Source organism: Muntiacus reevesi, chromosome 11, assembly GCF_963930625.1.
Source record: "Muntiacus reevesi chromosome 11, mMunRee1.1, whole genome shotgun sequence".
NCBI classification, from domain to species: domain Eukaryota; kingdom Metazoa; phylum Chordata; class Mammalia; order Artiodactyla; family Cervidae; genus Muntiacus; species Muntiacus reevesi.
Genome location: NC_089259.1, coordinates 10,613,981 through 10,635,027, shown reverse-complemented (window position 1 = coordinate 10,635,027; position 21,047 = coordinate 10,613,981). Strand labels below are relative to the sequence as shown.

Genomic DNA, 21,047 nt, shown 5'->3' with positions numbered 1-21,047 from the left:
GGGCTTGGCCCAGAGGCGGAAGGCTAGACTCTCCCAGGACGCTTCTCTTTGTTTTCCCTATTTTGTTTTGTTTTTAAACTTTTCCCCTTTATTTCCAAATTTGTTCATTTTGAAAAAGGTTTAATCTACAAGAAAGTTGAAAGAACTGTAAGATGAACACCCATATGCCTTTGCTTAGATTCACCAAGTGATCCCTTTTTCCCTCATCTGCTTTATGTTCCTCTCTGAATATATACTCTTTTTTATCCTCTCTGATGCATTGGAAAGTAAGTCCTAACTGTCATACGTCTTTACCTCTAAATACTTTACTATACTTCTGCTAAGAGTCAAGACATTCCCTCATATGATCTCAATACCATTATCACTTCTAAGAAAATCATCAATAATTTTATCATATTTATGATATGCAATCCATGTCTTTATTTCTGCTTTGTGAGTAAGATCATCTATACCAGTGTTTTCAGATTCCACATGTATGGGTTAATATATCATACTTGTTTTTCACTCTCTGACTTACTTCATCTAGATGACAGTCTCTAGGTCCATTCTCGTGTACAAGTAACCCAATTTCTTTCCTTTTTATGGCTGAGTAATATTCTATTGTAAACACAGAGGTAGAGGACAGATGTATGGATACTGAGGAGGGAGGGGGTGGATTGGGGGATTAGGATTGATATATATACACTATTGATACTACGTATAAAATAGAAACTACCGGGAACCTACTGGCTAGCACAGGGAGCTCTCCCCCGCCTCCTTGGTGACCCAAATAGAAGGAAACACAGAAAAGAGGGGATACATGCAAACTTGGAGCTGCTTCACTTTTTGTGCAGCAGAAACTAGCACAATATTTTAAACAGAAACACAGAAAAGAGGGGATACATGCAAACATGGACCTGCTTCACTTTTTGTGCAGCAGAAACTAGCACAATATTTTAAAGTAACTACACTCCAATTTTTTTTTTTTTTTAATTATCCAATCCCTGTTCACTTTCCCCAGCTATCCCAATGATTACCATCCCGGGCTATAGACTATAAACCCTCCCAATGGTTACTCATTATCTTTCTCCCTACAATCTGGGATTCGGTCACAGTCCCCACCTCATTTTTTGTTCCTGTCTTGTTCACCTCTTTTAGCCTGTACCACTGCCTTTCCTACCACCACCATTTTACTTTTCATCATGGCCACTCTCTTGAGAGTCCAGATCATCTGTCTTGTAGCATATCCTGAATCTGTCCGGCTACTTTGTCTTGGTGTCATGTACCTCGTCCCAATAGCCTCTATGTCTCCAAAACTCCTGACAGGCTTTCCCCCATAGCAGGTGCCCTGGAGACACTTTGTATAATCTCCCCACCACCCCTGCCAACATAACCAAGATTCTGAGTATCCACAGGCTCTGCTGGGGCTCACCAGGCCTTTTTTGAAGAAGGCAAGCAGGTGGTGGGTTGGAGCCTACTTGCATTCTGCAAGACCTTTGTCCGTGTGTTATGAAATATGTTGAGATATATTGGTAATATATGGGTGCATATAGTACATATAGTGCATATAGTACAATGTGTAAAATGCACAAAAGAAGTCAGGGTGAAGAACGAGCCTTTGCTCCCATCTCTCAGTTCCCAGTTACCCTCCCTGGCAGTGACCACTGTGGACAGGTTTTTTTTTTTGGTACCTTCTCAGAGATATCTGATACATATATGTCAAGTGACAGAGTCCCGTTCACTCAGTTCTGTATCTCTTTGGGGGGGAGAAGAAGAACCTCTTGATGAAAAACTAAAGAGCCTCTTGATGAAAGTGAAAGAGAAGAGTGAAAAAGTTGGCTTAACTTTTTGGCTTAACATTCAGAAAAATAAGATCATGGCATCTGATCCTATCACTTCATGGCAAATAGATGGGGAAACAATGGAAACAGTGAGAGACTTTATTTTGGGGGGCTCCAAAATCACTGCAGATGGTGACTGCAGCCATGAAATTAAAAGATGCTTGCTCCTTGGAAGAAAAACTATGACCAACCTAGACAGCATATTAAAAAGCAGAGACATTACTTTGCCAACAAAGGTCCATCTAGTCAAAGCTATGGTTTTTCCGGTAGTCATGTATGGATGTGAGAGTTGGACTATAAAGAAAGCTGAGTGCTGAAGAACTGATGCTTTTGAACTATGGTGTTGGAGAAGACTCTTGAGAGTCCCTTGGACTGCAAGGAGATCCAACCGGTCCATCCTAAAGGAGATCAGTCCTGGGTGTTCATTGGAAGGACTGATGCTGAAGCTGAAACTCCAGTACTTTGGCCACTTGATGCAAAGAACTGACTCATTGGAAAAGACTCTGATGCTGGGAAAGATTGAAGGCAGGAGGAGAAGGGGATGACAGAGGATGAGATGGTTGGATGGCATCACTGACTCAATGGACGTGAGTTTGAACAATCTCCGGGAGTTGGTGATGGACAGGGAAGCCTGGTGTGCTGCAGACAATGGGGTCGCAAAGAGTCAGACACGACTGAGCAACTAAACTAAACTGAGAAGACCATTTTTAAAGTTTTTATTGAATTTATTACAATGTTGGTTCTGTTTTATGTTTTGGTTTTTGGCCAGGAGGCATGTGGGATTTTAGCTCCCCAACCAGGGATTAAACCTGCACCCCCTGCATTGGAAGGTGTAGTCTTAACCACTGGAGTGCCAGGGAAGTGCATGTTCTGTATCTTTATACTATGTGATCATATCCAACTCATTCAATCTCTCTGTACTTTGATGGTCTCATCTCTGAAGGACGTGTAAGGACTAGGAATAAGTAATGAAAGTATGTCACTTAGCAAATATAAAATGAGGCATGGGCAAATGACAGTTTTGGGAGTTCCTAGTGAAAATTATATATTCCATGGCCCAGGATGGCCTTGCATGTGCTGTCATATGTTAGGAATTCAGCAATATATGCTGAGCCTCGCCACTCCCCAGTTCCAGAAAGTTCTTCATCTTGTCTTCCTGCAGTTATACCTCCGTTGTAAGGCTCTCTGGCCTGTATTTGCTTTGAAAACTTCAGAAGCCACTGGCCTGGCTCAGGGATCTGGACTATTCCCCACAGCCTCTCTCTTGGCGTCTACTGTGTGTTTTCTTTGTCTTGGGCTCAGCTCCTGGGCTCTGGGTCATTAGAGTCCAAATCCAAGTTGAAGCTGGGCACAAACAATAAAGAATTTGCCTGCAATGCAGCAAACCCAGGTTTGATCCCTGAGTTGGAAGATCCCCTGGAGGAGGAGCTGGCAACCCACTCCAGTATTCTTGCCTGGAGAATCCCATGGACAGAGGAACCTGGAGGGCTACAGTCCATGGGGTCTTGACGAGTCAGACATCACTGAACGACTAACACTTTCACTTTCCACTTTTATTTCAGCTTAGCAAAACCCATGAGTAAGAATTACTGAGAAGGAAAGGACCTTTGAGCAAGAATGTCTGAAAGAAAAAGTAATTCAGTGGCAGAATACATTTCAGAGGCATCTGGAATTTTTTAAGTTTCTCATAATCGTTCTACGCACTGAGTTCAGTTATTCTCTGGAACCCCTGAAGTAGGTTTAAGACAGGAGCAGCATTATTTGCTAATAATCAGCATAAAGTCTTCTAATCTTATAACCAGCAGAATTTCTAATGGTCATGTAGTGCTTAAACATTGGCCTGAAAAGTAGGGAGCCATTTCATTTAAGTCAGGAAGTGTTTTTTTCCTTTGCCTTCATTGCAGTTTGTTCCTCATGATTTCTCTGAGCCCTGGGAATGTTTTCACTATAACCTTAAAGCAGATCACCTTTGCAAAAGCTCTTAATGCCTAATTTAATTTTTTTTTCCTTCAAAATATTCAGTAACACCAGAAGTTAGGTATTTCTCTACTGAGCCCTCAAATAGTGACACCAGAAAATAGGTTGAGTTATTGAGAAGTTGAACTTGGAAAAAAAACCCTCAAATGTAGTGTTTCCGTGGAGACATATAAATCACTTCTAAGACTGTGGTTTCATCTTTCTTTTTCTGGCTGCGCCGCACAGCTTGTGGGATCTTAGTTCCCCGAGCAGAGATTGAACTCAGGCCACGGCAGTGAAAGCACCAAGTCCTAATCACTAGACCACCAGGGAGTCTGCCTAACAGAGTAAAAGGGGCCCCTGAAGGCTGTCGGGGGGCGAAAGTGTGTGGAGGGAACATCTTACCCCTTCCCCCTCCATCCCCAGTTCCACCAAACTAATTCCACTTGTATTGATATTGCATGACGTTTCACAATCTGGGCTTTGTGCAATATTTCATTTGGAGAAAGAATTCCTCTGCTTAAAAAAATTGTAGAGTTAGAAAACCGCTGTTGTAGGGCCAACACTGAATCATTATTTCTTACAGATTCTGGAGGCATTCTTTTCGGGAAAAGCTTCATCCGTCCTCACCTAGACTTAGATGACTCACTCCCTTGACAGAGGAAAACAGGCACAGGTGTCCCTGTAACCAAGTGAAGCAGACTTCCTCATTCCATTTCTTGCGTGGGCCCCCAGAATTCTCACAGGGTCTTGGGAGCAAGGGGATCTTGGAAATTATTTTCACCAGCCTCTGTCTTAAGATGAGAAAATAAAAATCCACATCCCAAGGTCACACAGCTAAACTGTAAACAGCCAGGATGTCTGACTCCCACTTCATGGCCTTTTCTTCATTCACATTTTATTCCTTGTTCTTGCAGCCATATTATTTCTGCCCAATTGGTATACTTAGAAAGCTGTGATTTAGGAGCAAGTATACCATTTACATAAGGTACTCTTACCTTCTCCTCCATCACCCAAAGGAGGTGGAATAGACATACTTTTCTCAAAGATATCTTGGTCAGAAAGATGTGGAAAGGTGTGACTCAGAAGCCAGCACCTGGGGGGAAAATCCCTTCCATCAGAAATTTAGTTCAACATCTGTCACTCACCTTTTTCTAATATCTCAGGCATGTACCATGCAACTTGCAGGATCTTAGCTCCTCAACCAGAGATTGAACCCAGGCCCCAGGCCCATGGCAGTGGAAGCTCTCAGTCCTAACCACTGGAGCACCAAAGAATTCCCAAATAGACATTTTTTTTTCCTTATTTATTTATTTTTTTGTCCGCACCACATAACTTGTGGAATTTTAGTTCCATGACCAGGGATCAAGCCCTGGCAGTGGAAGCACAGAGTCCTAACCACTGGACCACCAGGGAGTTTCCTGAATAAATTCTTCCTGCTGCTTGGAAGTAAAAGTTAAGAAGGATATACAGACTTCTCTAGGGCCATTCAGAGTTAAACAAGAATTCAGAATTGACTCAATCATAGATGTGAAAGTTCAGAAATCCTAGGTAAAGACTGGGACAGCTAGAGGGGCGGGGCAGTAGTTAGGGAACGGTTGTTTCTCTTCAGTAAAAGCACTGGACTTTAAAAAAAAAAAAGCACTGGACTTAGAGCGCCTGGATTCAGATTCCACCTCCGCCACCACTGGATCTCTGACCTTAAGAAAGTCTGTGAACCTCTCTGAGTATCAATTTTTAAATTCAGGAAATGATATTAAGAACATGCATCACAAAGGTGTGGAGAAAATCAGAATGAAATGAAATAGAAGCACTTTGTAAACCACAAAGAATAGTACGAACATTGACATTATACTCACTAAATGTATTGTCCTAGTCTTTCAGTGACCCTCTGAGATTAGGTAAAACAGAGATTATCCCTACTAGTCAGAGAGGTTCAGTGGCTTACAAGCACACAGGGTGAGAGGTCATCTAAGCCAGCATTGTTTATAACGTGGAAACAAGATTTGGAGGGGTTAAGTGACTCACCTAAGGTCACAAAGCTTTTTAAAGTTGGAGCTAAGTCTAGAGTCTTTGACTTCCAGAACATCATTCTCTTTACACTGACTTCTCTATGAAGAAAGCTTAGCAGTAACTGATACTGTGGATTATTGTCTACACCCTAGAGTTCTGCTGGCACATCTCTGACCTTTTTAGTATGTTTATTGTCTAATCTTTGGCTGGTTGCTGTCAGCAGTGCTACCTGAGAATGGTGTGTTTGTATGTCCAGAAGGAGATTAGAATTTCACATTTTATCAGACTTCCAAAATAGCCTCAAATGATTGTCTCTTGCTACTTAAGTTATAGAGGCATGTGCTTAGTCACTGAGTCGTGTCCCACTCTTTGTGACCCTTAGACTGTAGCCCTCCAGGCCCCTCTGTCCATGGGATTCTCCAGCAAGAGTACTAGAGTGGGTTGCCATGCCCTCCTCCAAGGGATCTTCTCAACCCAGGGATTGAACCCAGATCTCCCACATTGCAGGTGGATTCTTTACCACCTAAGCCACCAGGGAAGCCCCACAGAGGTATAATAAAGCACAATTTCTCCTAAAATTAGCAAATGATTATCCTTCCCAACAGAAATTTAAACACAAACCTTATTCATAAAACGCTAGTAGCTCTTTGTTGGACATAAAGTTTTCTTTGCCATCTAAATATTATATTATAAATCATCCTTCTAATCTGATGATAAATCTTTGTGTCTTGGACCGAAACTCACATTTGTTTTCATTTTTTTCCTGCCTTTCTCTGAACGAATGAGATTTTCAAAAGAAAATATAGCAAAAGGGTATTTAAACAAGTTTCTAAAGCAAAAAAAAAAAAAAAGTATTAAAATCGGTCCTCTCTAGTTGAGGCTTTTCTTTACTGCTGTGGTTTTAATGTTTATGTTGGATGTTAAATGCAAGACTCCACAGAGATTTAAGGGAGGCTCTGAAAAGTGGAGAAATCATGATCACAAAAATTTTGAGCTACTTAGAAAAAGTTGTGATCTAAATGTTAGGAAGAAAAAAAAGAAAGAAAATAAATGTTAGATGGATGACAGCAACAATGAGGTTCTTGTTTAATGAGTTCTATGAGTCCTGCCTAGAAGCCGGTTTGAGACCCTGTCAGGTCTGTCCCGACGAGCAACAGACTGGGTAAGTGGCAGAATCGGGCGTTAGAAACAGAAATGGATGAGTTCGTATACTTTTTCCTTTCACCCAGACGATTTTGAGGATTAGCAAATTACTCTCTATAAAGTGTGTTGGGATCCTTGAAGAGCAGATCCCAGATAATTACGACATAGAAGGATGGTTTTTCATGGAAGCTTAACATGATCCCCAGTAACGCCAGCGAATGCTTCACATTTGGATGTACTTTGAATTCCTCTCAAGCATTTTATTTACTTTGGACCCAGAAGAATCCCCAAGCCCATTTGGAAGATGAAAACCAGAGTCTGCAAACTATTTTAAAAGCCTCATCCTGTCCTTTAGGTGGGTCTTCTCAGCCTTTGTAACACTAACTCGACACAGACAAAGGCAGATCTTTCTGCAAATTGCACTTTCCTTACTGCAGATAAAGGGAGGAGGGGAGGAGGGAGGAAGGGGTGCAGCTCACCTGTCTATCTCATTTACCCGAAAAACTATGGAATGCTTTTTTTCTCCTGGGCAGATAAGTGATAGATCGATCAAATGATAGACTGTTTTGTCTATCATCTCCACAAAATGTTTGTGGAGGTTCAGTCAATCAGTATCTGTTTTTGATAAGAAATATCCAGCAATTCATTTGACTACTATTTGGGGTTTTTTTTAATAGTTCTTTAAATGTTTTTATTTGTTTGTTTTTCTTTGGGCTGCACTAGGTCTTGATTGTTGTGCAGGCTTTTCCCTAGTTGCGAAGAATAGGGACTGCGCTCTAGTTACAGTCCCAGGACTTCGCGTTACGATGGCTTCCCTTGCTGTGAGCACAGGTTCCGGGGCGCTCAGGCCTCAGCAGCTGCAGCTCGCAGGGTCAGTAGTTGTGGCTTGCAGTCTCTAGAGCACAGACTCAGTAGTGGTGACACAGGCTTAACTGCTCCAGGGCATGTGGGGTCTTCCCGGACCTGGGACCCAACCTGTGTCCCCCTGCGTTGGCAGGCAGATTCTTTACCCCTGAGTCGCCAGGGAGGCCTGACTACTATTTGTTTAATAAATAACTAGCAACTTTTTCCCTTGCAGTGACCAGTTGTGTCAACCCTGTAAGCAGACCACATGGTCAAGTACTTATTTATATAGTATCACCCATGGTCATCTGGTCAGTAAGATATTTAACCATCAGTTAAAAGGAGAAGAAAAAGTCAAATGTGTGTTTATAGCCCTCTTATCTGAGCCAAATAAGAGAAACTTACTTCTGCTTCTGGGAACTGATCTCACCCTGTCATGTGTAAGAGCCCCGTTTTAACAGATTACTTCACCAGCCCCATGACAGCAGCTTGCCTGGCCCCTTCTCAGCGGTGGTTTAGTCGCTCAGATGTGTCTGACTCGTGTGATCCGATGGACTGTAGCCGGTCTGACTCCTCTATCCATGGGATGTTCCAGGCAAGAATACTGCCGTGGCTGCCACTCTTCTCCGTTTAAAACAGTTCCTGCATGACCATCATCAGTCAGTCTGGACGGGGCCTGGCACTTGCGTACGTGGAGGAACTGTGCAGGTTTTCTCCACATCTCGGCCAGTCCTCACACTGAGCCCTTGGTGACCTTGGTCAGGCGTATTCTGAAGCCAGCACTCCATCGTCCAGGGCTCTGCTGCCTTTAGGTTTTAAATTTTGCTACCTTTTCACGACAATGACAGCAAACTACATAGAGAGAATTTTTTTTTTCATATATGGAATTTGTTATATCCCTGGAAAGCGTTTCTTACCAAGCTTTTTTAGTGGGTCGGCAAATTTCCCCCAAAATTCTTTCATATCATCCTTTGTATGTTTAATAAAACACTCTAAAACCAGGCATAGACTAATGTCCCGCACTGGCCCTCCTCTGAGCATGCCCTTCCATTGAGTGAAGAGTCTGTGGGGCCAGTGGAGCAAGCCCACTTAGATTCTGTGTCTAGAACCTGCTCCCAGTCCTGGGATCCCCAACTGTCCAGCTCTGGTGACCCAAGTCTGTTTCTTGGGCGTCTTTCTTCGGTCCGTCTCCAGTGCAGCCCAGCGCTGAGGAGGACAGAAAGGTATGATGGCCTGTGGACACGAGGACTGGGTGTCCACACACGTGCCTGTGAGCCCCGCGAGGTGGGGGCAGAGCCAGCTGCAGAGAGAAGGGCGCGGGCTGCAAGCCAGGGGCCAGGCCTGCCCACACTGCCGTGTTCTCACACGGAGCTTCGAGAATCCAAGTGTTTGGGATTTGACCCTGGCTTTCCAGGTCATTATAATGTCTATTTATCAAAGTAGAGGAAGAACATATTTTATTTAGCAATTTGCAGCCTGATTTATGGGCTCCCCTGGTGGTTCAGATGGTAAAGAATCTGCCTGTAATGCAGGAGACCATGATTTATAGCTTTTAAATAGACATCGTATATGGACCTTCATTTGTCCACTTATCCCTTTGATTGTATACTTGTCTCTGTCACTCTTATCCTCTCTGCCTTCCTTTTAGTCTCAGGAAAAACGTGTCCTCCCCCCCTCCAAACTTGGCCCTCTGACGCTGACCCTGGTCTCTCCCCACTGCCTCCTCTCTTGTTATTGCTGTTGTTCAGTCGCTCCATCATGTCAGACTCTACGACCGCATGAACTATAGCACACCAGACTTCCTTGTCCTTCACCACCTCCGGGATAATGTCCTTCACTATGCTTAAACTCACAGCCATCAAGTCAGTGATGCCATCCAACCATCTCATCCTCTGTCGTCCCCTTCTCCTCCTGCCTTCAACCTTTCCCAGCATCAGGGTCTTTTCCAATGAGTCACCTCCTCTCTGCTGCCTATGAAATGCAGGCACCTCTCCCCAAACACCTGTTCAGATGCTGTTCCATTTCTATCTCAAACCATTTACTGAAATTGTGCCCCCGAAGGCCTCCAGTGATTCTCTGCCCAGAGGTCATTAGTCGCCCTGCTCCTGGAGGGCCGTGGTGAATGTCGCTCGGCACGGTTGCACAGCCGTTCTGACCCGTGCACGCTGATTCCAGAGCCGTCCCGGGTACTCTGCATCCGCCACTTCTCTTTCACAGCTTCTTCACTCCACCCTGGGTCTTTCTTCCACCTCAATGAGGAGGGTGCCCCCCAAAACTTGGCTGGGGCCCTGTGCTCTTCTCTGTCTGTGTATCCACCCTTGACAGTCACACTGACCCCTCCTGAGGGTGACAGCCACATCGCAGATGACAAGAAATAGGTTTCTTCTCTGATATCTCCCCAAATGCACAGTTCCAGTGTGTCTAGAATGGAACTCGTCTTCCCCATGTAACCTGACTGCCTTCTGACTCCTTATCTTTGTATAAAAATTATTTCAACAGAAAATGTTCTACTTTTCATTTTAAATACCATGATTTCAGTTTGCTATCGGTTGTTTTTGTCAGCTAGCTTGGGTTAACCACCATGTATCACATGAGTGCTGGAAGGGAAAAAAATGCATTCCAGCTTCTAAAGAACTTACTTGTGAAAGAGTGTAGTGCACATAGGAAAGGAAAGCTTCTTAATTGCCAAACTTGATTGCAGACTGTCTCAAAGCATTTCAACAATAAACACACCAGGCCTACTCATAGATAATAAAATGTGTTAAGATGAATAAGACACAACCTTGTCTTCAAAAAACTCACCAGGTAAGAAAGAATAGACATGAAAAGAAATCATTGCATTCCCCTCAACACCTTAGGACTTCCCTTAATGCAGGAGATCCAGGTTTGATCCCTGGGCCGGAAAGATCCCCTGGAGAAGGAAATGACAACCCACTCCAGTATTCTTGTGTGGAGAATCTCATGGACAGAGGAGCCTGGTGGGCTACAGTCCAAGTGGTCGCAAAGAGTCAGACATGACTGAGCTACTAACACTTCCAACACTTTAAGCAATGTTTTGCATGTGGTAGGTGTTCAAAAGACAGCTATTGACTGATGGTGAGTAGATAGTAGTGATTCTTAAGTATTTTGACCCATAGCATTCCAGGATCTTTCCAACCCAGGGGTTGAACCTGGGTCTCCTGCATTGCAGGCTTTACCTTCTGAGCCACCAGGGAAGCCTGTAGCACTCCAAGTAATCCCTAAAATATTTTGCCCCAGGCCCATACCCAGAATTTTCTTTTCAGATCCCCCAGTTGCTCAAATACCCTGAGGTCTATTCCAATCGTTATATCAGTATCACAAAAATTTCTTAGAGGAAAATGAGAGGAGAAAGGGAATTTAGGTGCAAACCCTACAATTAGAGAGAACCACCTTCCTCTGATTATAGTTGCCTCAAATCCCAAACTTCTTCCCAAATTCTGTAAAAATGCTGCACCCTGTCTCAATTCCAGCCTTTTCTCAACAGACAGGATTTTCTCTTGTGCATTGTGAGAGAGGGAATTTAAAAGGTATTTGCTAAACTGAAAAATCTCTGTCATGCACTATTAAATAGAAAAGCAGATTATAAAATCACATGGTCAGTGATCCATTAGTTAAAAATCATGTTGATGCTGATGTGTGTGTGTGAACTTACATAAGAAAACCTTAACAGAAATTATCTTTCAGTAATGGGATCGTGGATAATTTTTACTTCTTTGTTGTTGTTATTGTTCAGTTGCTAAGTTGTATCCAACTCTTTGCAACCCCATGGACTTCAGCATGCCAGGCTCCTCTGTCCTCCACCAGCTCCCAGAGTTTGCTCAAATTCATGTCCGTCAGTCAGTGATACCATCCAACCATCTCATCCTCTGCCACCACCTTCTCCTTTCTCCTGCCGTCTTCCCCAGCGTCAGGGTCTTTTCCAATGAGTCGGCTCTTCACATCAGGTGGCCCAAAGTATTGGAGCTTCACCTTCAGTCCTTCCAGTGAATATTCAGGTTTGATTTCCTTTAGTATTGACTGGTTTGATCTTGCTGTCCAGGGGACTCTCAAGAATCTTCTCCAACACCACAGTTCAAAAACTTCAGTTCTTCAGTGCTCAGTCTTCTTTAGGGTCCAGCTCTCACATCTGTACATGACTACTGGAAAAACCATAGCTCTGCCTATAAGGACCTTTGTCAGCAAAGTGATTTCTCTGCTTTTTAATATGCTATCTAGGTTTGTCATAGCTTTTCTTCCAAGGAGCAAGCGTCTTTGAATTTCATGGCTGCAGTCACTGTCAACAGTGATTTTGGAGCCCAAGAAAAGAAAGTCTGTCACTGCCTCCACTTTTCCCCCTTCTATTTGCCATGAAGTCATGGGACCAGATGTCATTATCTTAGTTTTTGAATGCTGACTTTTAGTCGGCTTTTTCTCTCTCCTCTTTCACCCTCACTGAGAGGGTCTTTAGTTCCTCTTCACTTTCTGTTTTGTGCTTTTCTAGGATTTCTACAGTGAATATATTTCACTTTTGTGTTCAAGAAGAAAAAGTATGTGTATTAGTTTTCTACTGCTGTATAACAAATCACCATAGACTTAGCTTCTTAAAGCAATACCTGTTAAAGTCATAGTTCTGTAGTTGAGAACTCCAGGCAGGCTCGGACTCCGCTTAGAGTCTTATAAGGCTGAAATCAGGATGTCAGCCAGCCAGGGCTCTTACTCGAAGGCTCTGGCGAAGAATCTGCTTCCAAGCCCATTCAAACGGGCAGAGTTTGGTCCCTTGAGGTTGTAGAGCTGAGGTCCCTGTTTCAGTGCTGGCTCTTAGGCAGGGTCATTCCTAGACGTGATTCTCGGGGTCCTGCTCTGCGGTACCCGCCATCTAGACCACAGATAACTCCCACGGTTCAAATTCCCCCCACACAAATCTCTCTGTCTTCCCCTTCTACTATCAACAAGAAAAAAATCTCTCTACTTTTTAAGGGCTCATGTGATTAAATTAGGCCCATCCAGATAATCTTTGTTTTGATCAACTCAGAGCCAAATGATTAGTAACCTTAATTACATCTGCAGAATCCCTTTGGCCTCCTTACATAACATAATCATGAGGTCCTGCCCACATCTAAGGGGACAAGACTGTATAGGTTGTATATACCAGGGGGCCAGGAATCTTGGAGGCCACCTTAAAATTCTGCCTACTATAATGTGGGGTGTGTGTATGTACATATGTGTATGTTTTGTTAAGCTCGCCCCCTGAAAGTTAAGAACGGAATTCTTGATAGCCCCTGAAGCCCTCCTCATACTTTCTACCTGCGGCTGGAGAGCAGAGATCACATGAGAATGGACCAGAAGTGAAGGAGCATGGACTTTTTTTTGCCTTTGTTGGTAAACACCCATGGACTTAGGTTTGACAATTCTGGGCAATAACAAAACAAAGTTGGAAGCTTTATAGGTCCAGTGACCATTTTTTAGGGGACAGAGGATTCTAAATCTGATTCTCTTGCCTATAGTATGACATCGCTGGACACTCTGGAGATGGATACAACATTGGTCTAGTTCCAATTAACAAAATCCCCAAGGACAATAAGCAAAGACTAGAAATTCTCAAGGTAAATGCATTCAATTACCTCTATATTATGAAACCTTCCACCAGATTAGGTAAAGTATCTACTGATTCTCTGAAAAGATTCCCTGAAGAAGCGGCAGTTAACTGGAAGCAAAAAGGCTTTCTGTTTCACAGAAATTTAAGCATTAATGTGAGAAAGCACTTATCCTGCTTTCCCGATCTACACTGTACAAAATTTAAACGTGGTTCCCTATGTATTTTTAGGGGACTCAGGCTTATGTATACTTAGGGGACTTAGTATCAGGATTCTACAGTCTATATTCTATAGAGTTCTTCTAAGCCCCTATATATTTCAGAAGGAAAAGAAGGACTCCTTCTAGAGTACTTCTAAGCCGAATTTTATGTATTCCTTAGTATTTTTCTAACAATAAATTCAGTTTCACATACTTAAATCTACAATAGACACACATTCTCATCATGTTTTTTAGAGTAAATTTCCTCCATTCCTATTAATTAGGTACAGTGCTTAGTATTATAACTTTGTTTATTGGAAACCCAAGCCATTCCATATTTTTCTCTTGTGTTATCTCCATTCTCCAATGTGACACCAAACTTCATATTTTCTTACATTTCCTGACACATTGGATTTTTGTTGTTGTTTTTATTGGCTGTGCTGGGTCTTCACGGCAGCATGAGGACTCAGCAGTAGTTTCGTGTCCCCTCCTTACCCCCCAGCATGTGGGATCATAGTTCCTCAACCAGGGATGGAACCCACGTCCCCTGCACTGGAAGGCGGATTCTTAACCACTGGACCACCAGGGAAGTCCCTACATATTGTCACTTTAAATGGCAGCTTGAGCCTTAAAAATCAGTGCCAACTGGATCGTTTTGGAACATTTCCTGTTTTTAACGAGAGTCTTAACCACATCCAGATATCACCGTGCACTGTTGTCAGTCTAGGTGCAAATTAAATAGAACTCGCTCAGAGTATTTGTGCTTTCTCATTGTCAATAGAAAAATTGTGTTGTTTTTGTTTTCTTTAAAGAAAGCTTCTCATTAGTGGCTTTTGCGCCATGTCTCTTACCCCCAGACGATGCACGCTCACGCTCAGTTCTGCATGAGTGGGGACCACACCTTAGAGGGGACAGAGCATGCCATCAAGGAAATCGCCAAAGAGGAAGCTGATGAGTACTTCGTCATCGTCTTAAGTGATGCAAACCTGTCTCGCTATGGAATACATCCTGCCAAGTTTGCCCAGATCCTGACAAGCAACCCTCAAGTAAATGCTTTCGCCATCTTCATTGGCTCTTTAGGCGATCAAGCAGCCAGGTAAGCATCACCTTAGGGCACAGCAGAGGGCAGGGGTAGAGAGGTTTGAGTAGCTGACGCACAGTAGTGGGGATAGTGGGGGGCATGGGGGAGAAACAGAACCCAGAGTGGCTGCCCTCAAGCAGCTGACAGTCTGGGTGAGGGGGTGGGATGTTCTACCTTATATTTAGATGAGCAGCAATACTTTAAGTTATGTATTTTTCAGCTTATATTTAACCAACAATAAAATAAATAGCAAATTGATTTGTCTACCAGTAAAATTAAGCAGCATTTTATACATTTTGCCTTTTACATCAAGGTGTCAAGCTCAGTTCATGCTCAAATCATATTCAAAGCGTCTACTATTTTCGTAGCATCAGAGATTGGGGATGTGTGTCTCTACATTGTATTTAGACATACTAGACATGCATGTATTCATGCTGAGTCACTTGGTTGTGTCCGACTCTGCGACCCCATGGACTGTAACAGCCCACCAGGCTCCTCTGTCCATGGGATTCTCCAGGCAAGAATACTGGAGTGGGTTGCCATTTCCTTCTCCAGGAGATCTTCCCGACCCAGGAATTAAACCCACATCTGTGGCTCTTTACCACTGAGCCACCAGGGAAGCCCAACATACACATACATATATGTAAATAAGATCTAATATGTGTATCTACATATCTATAAACTGAGGAAGGAAATGGCATCCCACTCCAGTACTCTTGCCTGAAAAAATCCCATGGACAGAGGAGCCTGGCAGGCTACAGTCCATGGGGTCGCAGAGTTGGACACGACTAAGCGACTTGACCACAGCACATATATATATATATATATATATATATAAACATAGACAGATAATCTTCCTTATATTTCTCCTTCATGTATGTCTGTATCTATAGTAAGGTGCTACACTAAATATGCTGAATATTCAGTAGAGAGACTTATGGTCAGATAATAAATACTATCATGGATCATCTGAAAGGAGAAATATGGAAACATTTTCGTTTCTTAAACACACTAACATTTATCTTTCTGAATTACAGACAGAAATGGTTTCTCTCTACTTAAAGTACATGTAAGGAGCAGAAAACACAATTGAAAGTATATCTCCTCAGAAAAAGAAAATAAAATCCTGCCTACATCACAAAAGCCCACATACCCTTTTGTTTCTCCACCTCTTTTACCTGTCACACTCTGTGGTACAGAGTCCTGGAAAGTGAAAGTCACTCAGTCCTTTCCGATTCTTTGCAGCCCCATGGACTATACAGCCCATGGAATTCTCCAGGCTAGAATACTGGAGTGGGTAGCCGTTCCCTTCTCCAGGGGATCTTCCCAACCCAGGGACCCAACCCAGGTCTCCCGCATTGTGGGCAGATTCTTTACCAGCTGAGCCACAAGGGAAGCCCACTAATACTGGAGTGGGTAGCCTATCCCTTCTCCAGTGGATCTTCCTGACCCAGGAATCGAACCAGGGTCTCCTGGATTGCAGGCAGATTCTTTACCAACTGAGCTATCAGAGAAGCCCACAGAGTCCTGGACAGACTAGGAAATGTTTTAGGGTCCAAAGTTCTGACATATTTTTCTCTTCCCTTTGATTTGCTGCAGGATTGCAGAGTACGGCTAAGAACAGACTTAATACCACATAACTACAGTCCCTTTATTATAAATGACTTCACATCTTTCTCAGTTGTGCATGTTAGCCTCTTTGAGAACTTCCATGTCCTCAAATGTAGACCATGCCTTTTCCGCTTAGACTGTCTTCAGGACCAGCCCAGGATGAATCCAGACGACAAGCTCAACAAATACTGTTTGAGCTGAAATAGCTATTTTGTCTTTCTAGTGAACAGATCCTGTTTGAACACTTAAGAAAGCACAATAATACCCTTGTGGTTTCCTGGGGAAATGATCCAACATCCACTGGCAGGAGATACGTTGTAGAATTAGCTGGTCTACCAGGCATGCCAAATGCATGATACTGCACAGGAGAGTGGACTTTTATTAAATGTCATTCCAAAACCAAACTCTGCTGGCACAGTAAAAGGAGGCGTTCTTTGGGATAAAACTGTGTCTTGTACTTTTATTGCCTCCAAAAATGGCCCTTTGTTCCCAATGATAACTTGGCATTTAAAAAAATTATCATAAGCCCATGTAACCTCAGTGTCATCAAAGCAGGCATTGCATAAGTCAGATTATATTTCACATTGTATGATGTTGGGCAGAAAAGAGAAAGGGAGAGAGAGGAGGGAGAGAACGCAAGAGGAAGATAGAATGAACCACTTGAGGTTTGGCTGGGCCACTTTTCTTGAAGCCTGTTTTTCTAAGGCAGGAAAGGCAGTTAGTAGGACAGTGTGAGGCAAACACATTCTCTGAATCTAGGTAAGCTAGTCCCAGATTGATCCTGAGGGCTCCTTTCTGCCAAGGGAATATAAAATGCCAGGAAATGACCGTCATAAAGGGGAGAGCATTTTTTTCCTTGCAAATTCCCCAATTTTCTCACTGAAAAGACCTTTCTTTCGGTTCAGTGCTTCCAGTGAGCCTCTCTCTGTAGCTCTTTGTTGCCTAGCAACAGCCAGTTCCACTGCAAGCAGGGGCAAGATATTAAAAACTGAGAAGTTCCCTTCCTAAGAAACCATTAGGATGCTGAGGTCTGCAGAGGCCGGAGGTAGAAGGGGCGCCCTGGTTTGCAATGGTAATTTTCTTTCCCCATCCATCCTGACAGGCTTCAGAGAACTCTACCAGCGGGCCGGTCTTTCGTTGCCATGGACACCAAGGATATCCCTCAGATTTTACAACAGATTTTCACCTCCACCATGCTGTCCAGTGTTTAAGAAGTGCTCTTATCACCCTGATGACCCTGGGATTTGAAATAAGATACAATGAAAGTATCCTGAAGAAAAGAAGAGGTCTATCAAGTGTCTGTGTGCAATGACTGGATAATTCTGGCATTCCTGGGCCTTCCTGCACTTGCTAAGTAATCAGAATTCAGAGAAGCATCCAGAGTGAGGCCCGTGCACCACTGAGGTGTGATCACTAGAGGAAGCAAGTTGACCTGCATTATGTGAAAGGTCAGGGTTAAAGGAAGGTGGTTTGAGAATGGTGGTGCATGGTCTGTTTCCAAAACCCTGAGGGATGAAGAGGACCTTGCTGTTGCCTTAATGCATCACCTGGTCACTTAGGATGAAAAAAGTGACCTCAGTAAATGAAGCCTTTGATGCCACATTCTGACACTGGAATGCAACTCTATGCAAACCCACTGAATCTGCTCCTGTTCAGTAATTATTTTTATTTTTTTCCTCTGCTCTGTATTGCCCAACAAACAATGATTTGATAGTCTTCAACCCACTTAAAAGTCCTTTCAACAACAGTATTCTATAAAAGGTTGCGTTTTCTCAATAATTTCATTGTCTTAGCCAAAACCAAAAGGAATCAAAAGCTCCTTGGAGTGCTTCCTTTCCCATGTGACTTTTAAAGGGCTTTTTAAAGAATAAAGAGCAAACGCTGCTGGGATTGGGAGGATAAAAGATGTCTTGCCTCGAGTTTCCCGTCTCTTCTCCTTCAGGGCTTCTCAAAGTTTCACAGTCCTCCATTTTGGTGTCAAAAATGTAGCAGCTCAAAATAACAAATGCTTATTTTTTTTTTACCTAAAACGAAGTGAAAACAAGGCAGTATGTTTGAGCTGAATGGTAACTGGAGATTTCTTTAGCTATTTAAATAAACAGCCTTATTCGTTTTTAAAAAAAATTATTTCTAATTGGAGGATAATTGCTTTACAATGTTGTGTTGGTTTCTGCCATACAACAGTGTGAATGAGCATGAAGAATCACATATCCCCTCCCCCGAGAACCTCCCCATCCCCACCCCTCCAGGTCGCCTCCGCGCTCCAGCTTGGGCTCCCTGTGATATACAGCACACTTCCACTTCTTGTTGTTCACTCAGTCTTGTCTGACTCTTTGAGACCACATGGTCGCAGCGCGCCAGGCTTCCCTGTCCTTCACCATCTCCCGGAGCTTGCTCAGACTCATGTCCGTCGAGTCGGTGATGCCGTCCAAATTCCCACAGCTATCCGATGGTGGTGTGTTTATGTCAACGCTCCTCTCTCAGCCTGTCCCATCCTCTCTTTCCCCGCTGTGTCCGCAAGTGTGTTCTCTATGTCTGCGTCTCTATTCCTGCTCTGTCAGTCGGTTCACTGGTACCATTTTTCTAGATTCCATATATATCTGTTAATACTCGATATTTGTTTTTCTCTTTCTGATTTACTTCACTCTGTGTAACAGGCTCCAGGTTCATCCATCTCAGCTCAACTGACTCAAATTTGTTTCTTTTTATAAGCCTCATTCTTTTTTATTTCCCCAAAATGTACCTCATTCCCACCCTCTCTTGGGCTGACCTTTACTTATCAATAGGCTCGATGTCCAGTGTTTTTTTTTAAGTCAAATGTTCCAGCAGAAGTCAGCCTCTTTTCAACCATGTAATAAAAGTTTCTCTTCATCACTGATGGCAAAGCCCAAAATGCTGGGAGCACCAGTATGTGTGTGCTTTCTTAGGACAAGCTGGAAAAACTAGTCTTGTTATTAAGGTTATTTTATTCACCCCTACATGGTGGGAACTGGACAGTTCATTTCATTTTAATTAATTACAGCAAAGAAATGATAACCCTCATTTGTTTCACCACCCCATCTCCGTACCAAAGAAATAGAAGCAATCAGCTTTCCCGTGCAGTATTACCCAGCCAGTTTGCATGACTTGTCTTGTTTCTTGAGACAGACGCCTGCTCTGTGTATTGAATCATCCAAAGATGCAAATGATTTCAATCCAATAAATATCTTTAAAAATATAATTGCATTAACAATATCATATAATGATAATAAAAGAATGGCAGCTAGCATTTACTGATCACTGTGTACCACGTATGCTAAGCGATTTCATAAATTATTCCATTCAGTTATCACAACAATGCATGTAAAACAGGTTATTTTTTAACCTCTTTTTACAGATAAAAGAAGGGAGGCTCAGAGAACTTAGACTATTGATTGCTCATTGTACTTGTGGCTCAGACAGTAAAGAATCTGCCTGCAGTGCAGGAGACCCAGCTTAGATCCCTGAGTCAGAAAGATCCCCTCGAGAAGGGAATGGCTACCCACCCCAGTATTCTTTCCTGGAGAATTCCACAGACAGAGGAGCCTGGCAGGCTACAGTCCATGGGGTCACAAAGAGTCGGATATGACTGAGCCACTAACGCTTGTACTACTAACATCCTCATTTCACAAAGAAGGACACTGAGCCTGGGGAAATCCAAGAAAACAGACACACTCGCAGCCAGACAGGGGCTGAGCTGTGACCCTGGACTGTCCCCTCTCATGCTTTATTCTTGCAAACTGACCACATTTCCTGGAGCCCTCGCCTCTCCCGACTACTTGGAAACTAGCTGCACAATTGGAGTGCTTGGAGGAGGGGTGGGGACCAAGGACAGGGGACCCTGCTGGAGGGACACAGCCCATGGATCCTTCCTGGGCACAGCAACGGCTTGAGGAAGCGCCCATCCAAATGGCAGCTACATCCCTAGGGATGCCCTTTACTGGAGGGTCACTGTCCCTGAAAGTCTTTGGAAGTTGAACCCAAGAGTGATTGATGGAACAGCCTTTTAACAATCGTCCCCATGAGTTAACTACCTGAATAAGCAGAAGCCTTTTTTTTTAAACATGGAAAGAATGTTCTCAAGTAATTTAATTTCCCTTTCCCCACTGGCCAGACAGCCTTTGCAAAAGTTATTTTTAAAAAAATGTATAACTCCCTGGGTTTCCTGATTTGTAAAAGGGAAGGAGGGTGTGGGAGGGGAGTAGAGAGTGAGAAGATGACGGGCTTCTTTTCGCTTCTTGCAATAAATACCTAAGAAGTTGTGTCTTTATTATTAAATGAACAATTATAGGCCACTCCAAGCTGTTCCCAGGCCCTTCTTAGGGCCAGGGCGTTATAATAACCGCATTGTGCGGCTCGGTGGGGGGGGGGGGGGGGAGGCCTTGTTCCAATGAAAGGCGGCTAAACCCGTCCTCAGGGAGCCCACGTAACGCTGAGAAGGTCCATTGTGATCCTGAGCAGCCAGGAGGAATGAAAGCCACGAGGCGCCCCGGTGAAGGATGCGTCTCCCCACCCCCGCCCCCGGGTCCTTTGTGAGCGCCCGCAAGAGGACCTCATCACGCATGTGCGGCTCGAGTGCACCCGCAGGAAGAGGGTCTGAGCAGGGGTCCCTGCGCCTAGCACATGTTTGGAATGAATCGTTTAATTCTTTACATTACACCCTCTCCTGCGAACTGTCAGGAGGAGAAATCCATCCATGCCAGCAGGGTTTTCTCTAAACAACTTCTGGGGCTTTGAAAGCCTCTTAGGAGCGGTGTTCCCTGGACCGC

The 21,047-nt window shown here is 43.5% G+C and overlaps 1 protein-coding gene across 1 annotated transcript in view; it reads left to right on the top strand.

Annotated features, from left to right (window-relative positions):
* VWA8 (von Willebrand factor A domain containing 8) overlaps positions 1 to 18,384 on the top strand; it is a 371,377-nt gene extending 352,993 nt beyond the window's left edge. Inside the window, exons 43-45 of the mRNA XM_065901945.1 lie at positions 13,280 to 13,378; positions 14,426 to 14,664; positions 17,363 to 18,384. Of these exons, the coding sequence (XP_065758017.1) occupies positions 13,280 to 13,378; positions 14,426 to 14,664; positions 17,363 to 17,471 (447 nt within the window). The 3' untranslated portion in view covers positions 17,472 to 18,384. The remainder of the gene's footprint in view (positions 1 to 13,279; positions 13,379 to 14,425; positions 14,665 to 17,362) is intronic.
* The last annotated feature ends 2,663 nt before the right edge of the window (positions 18,385 to 21,047 follow it).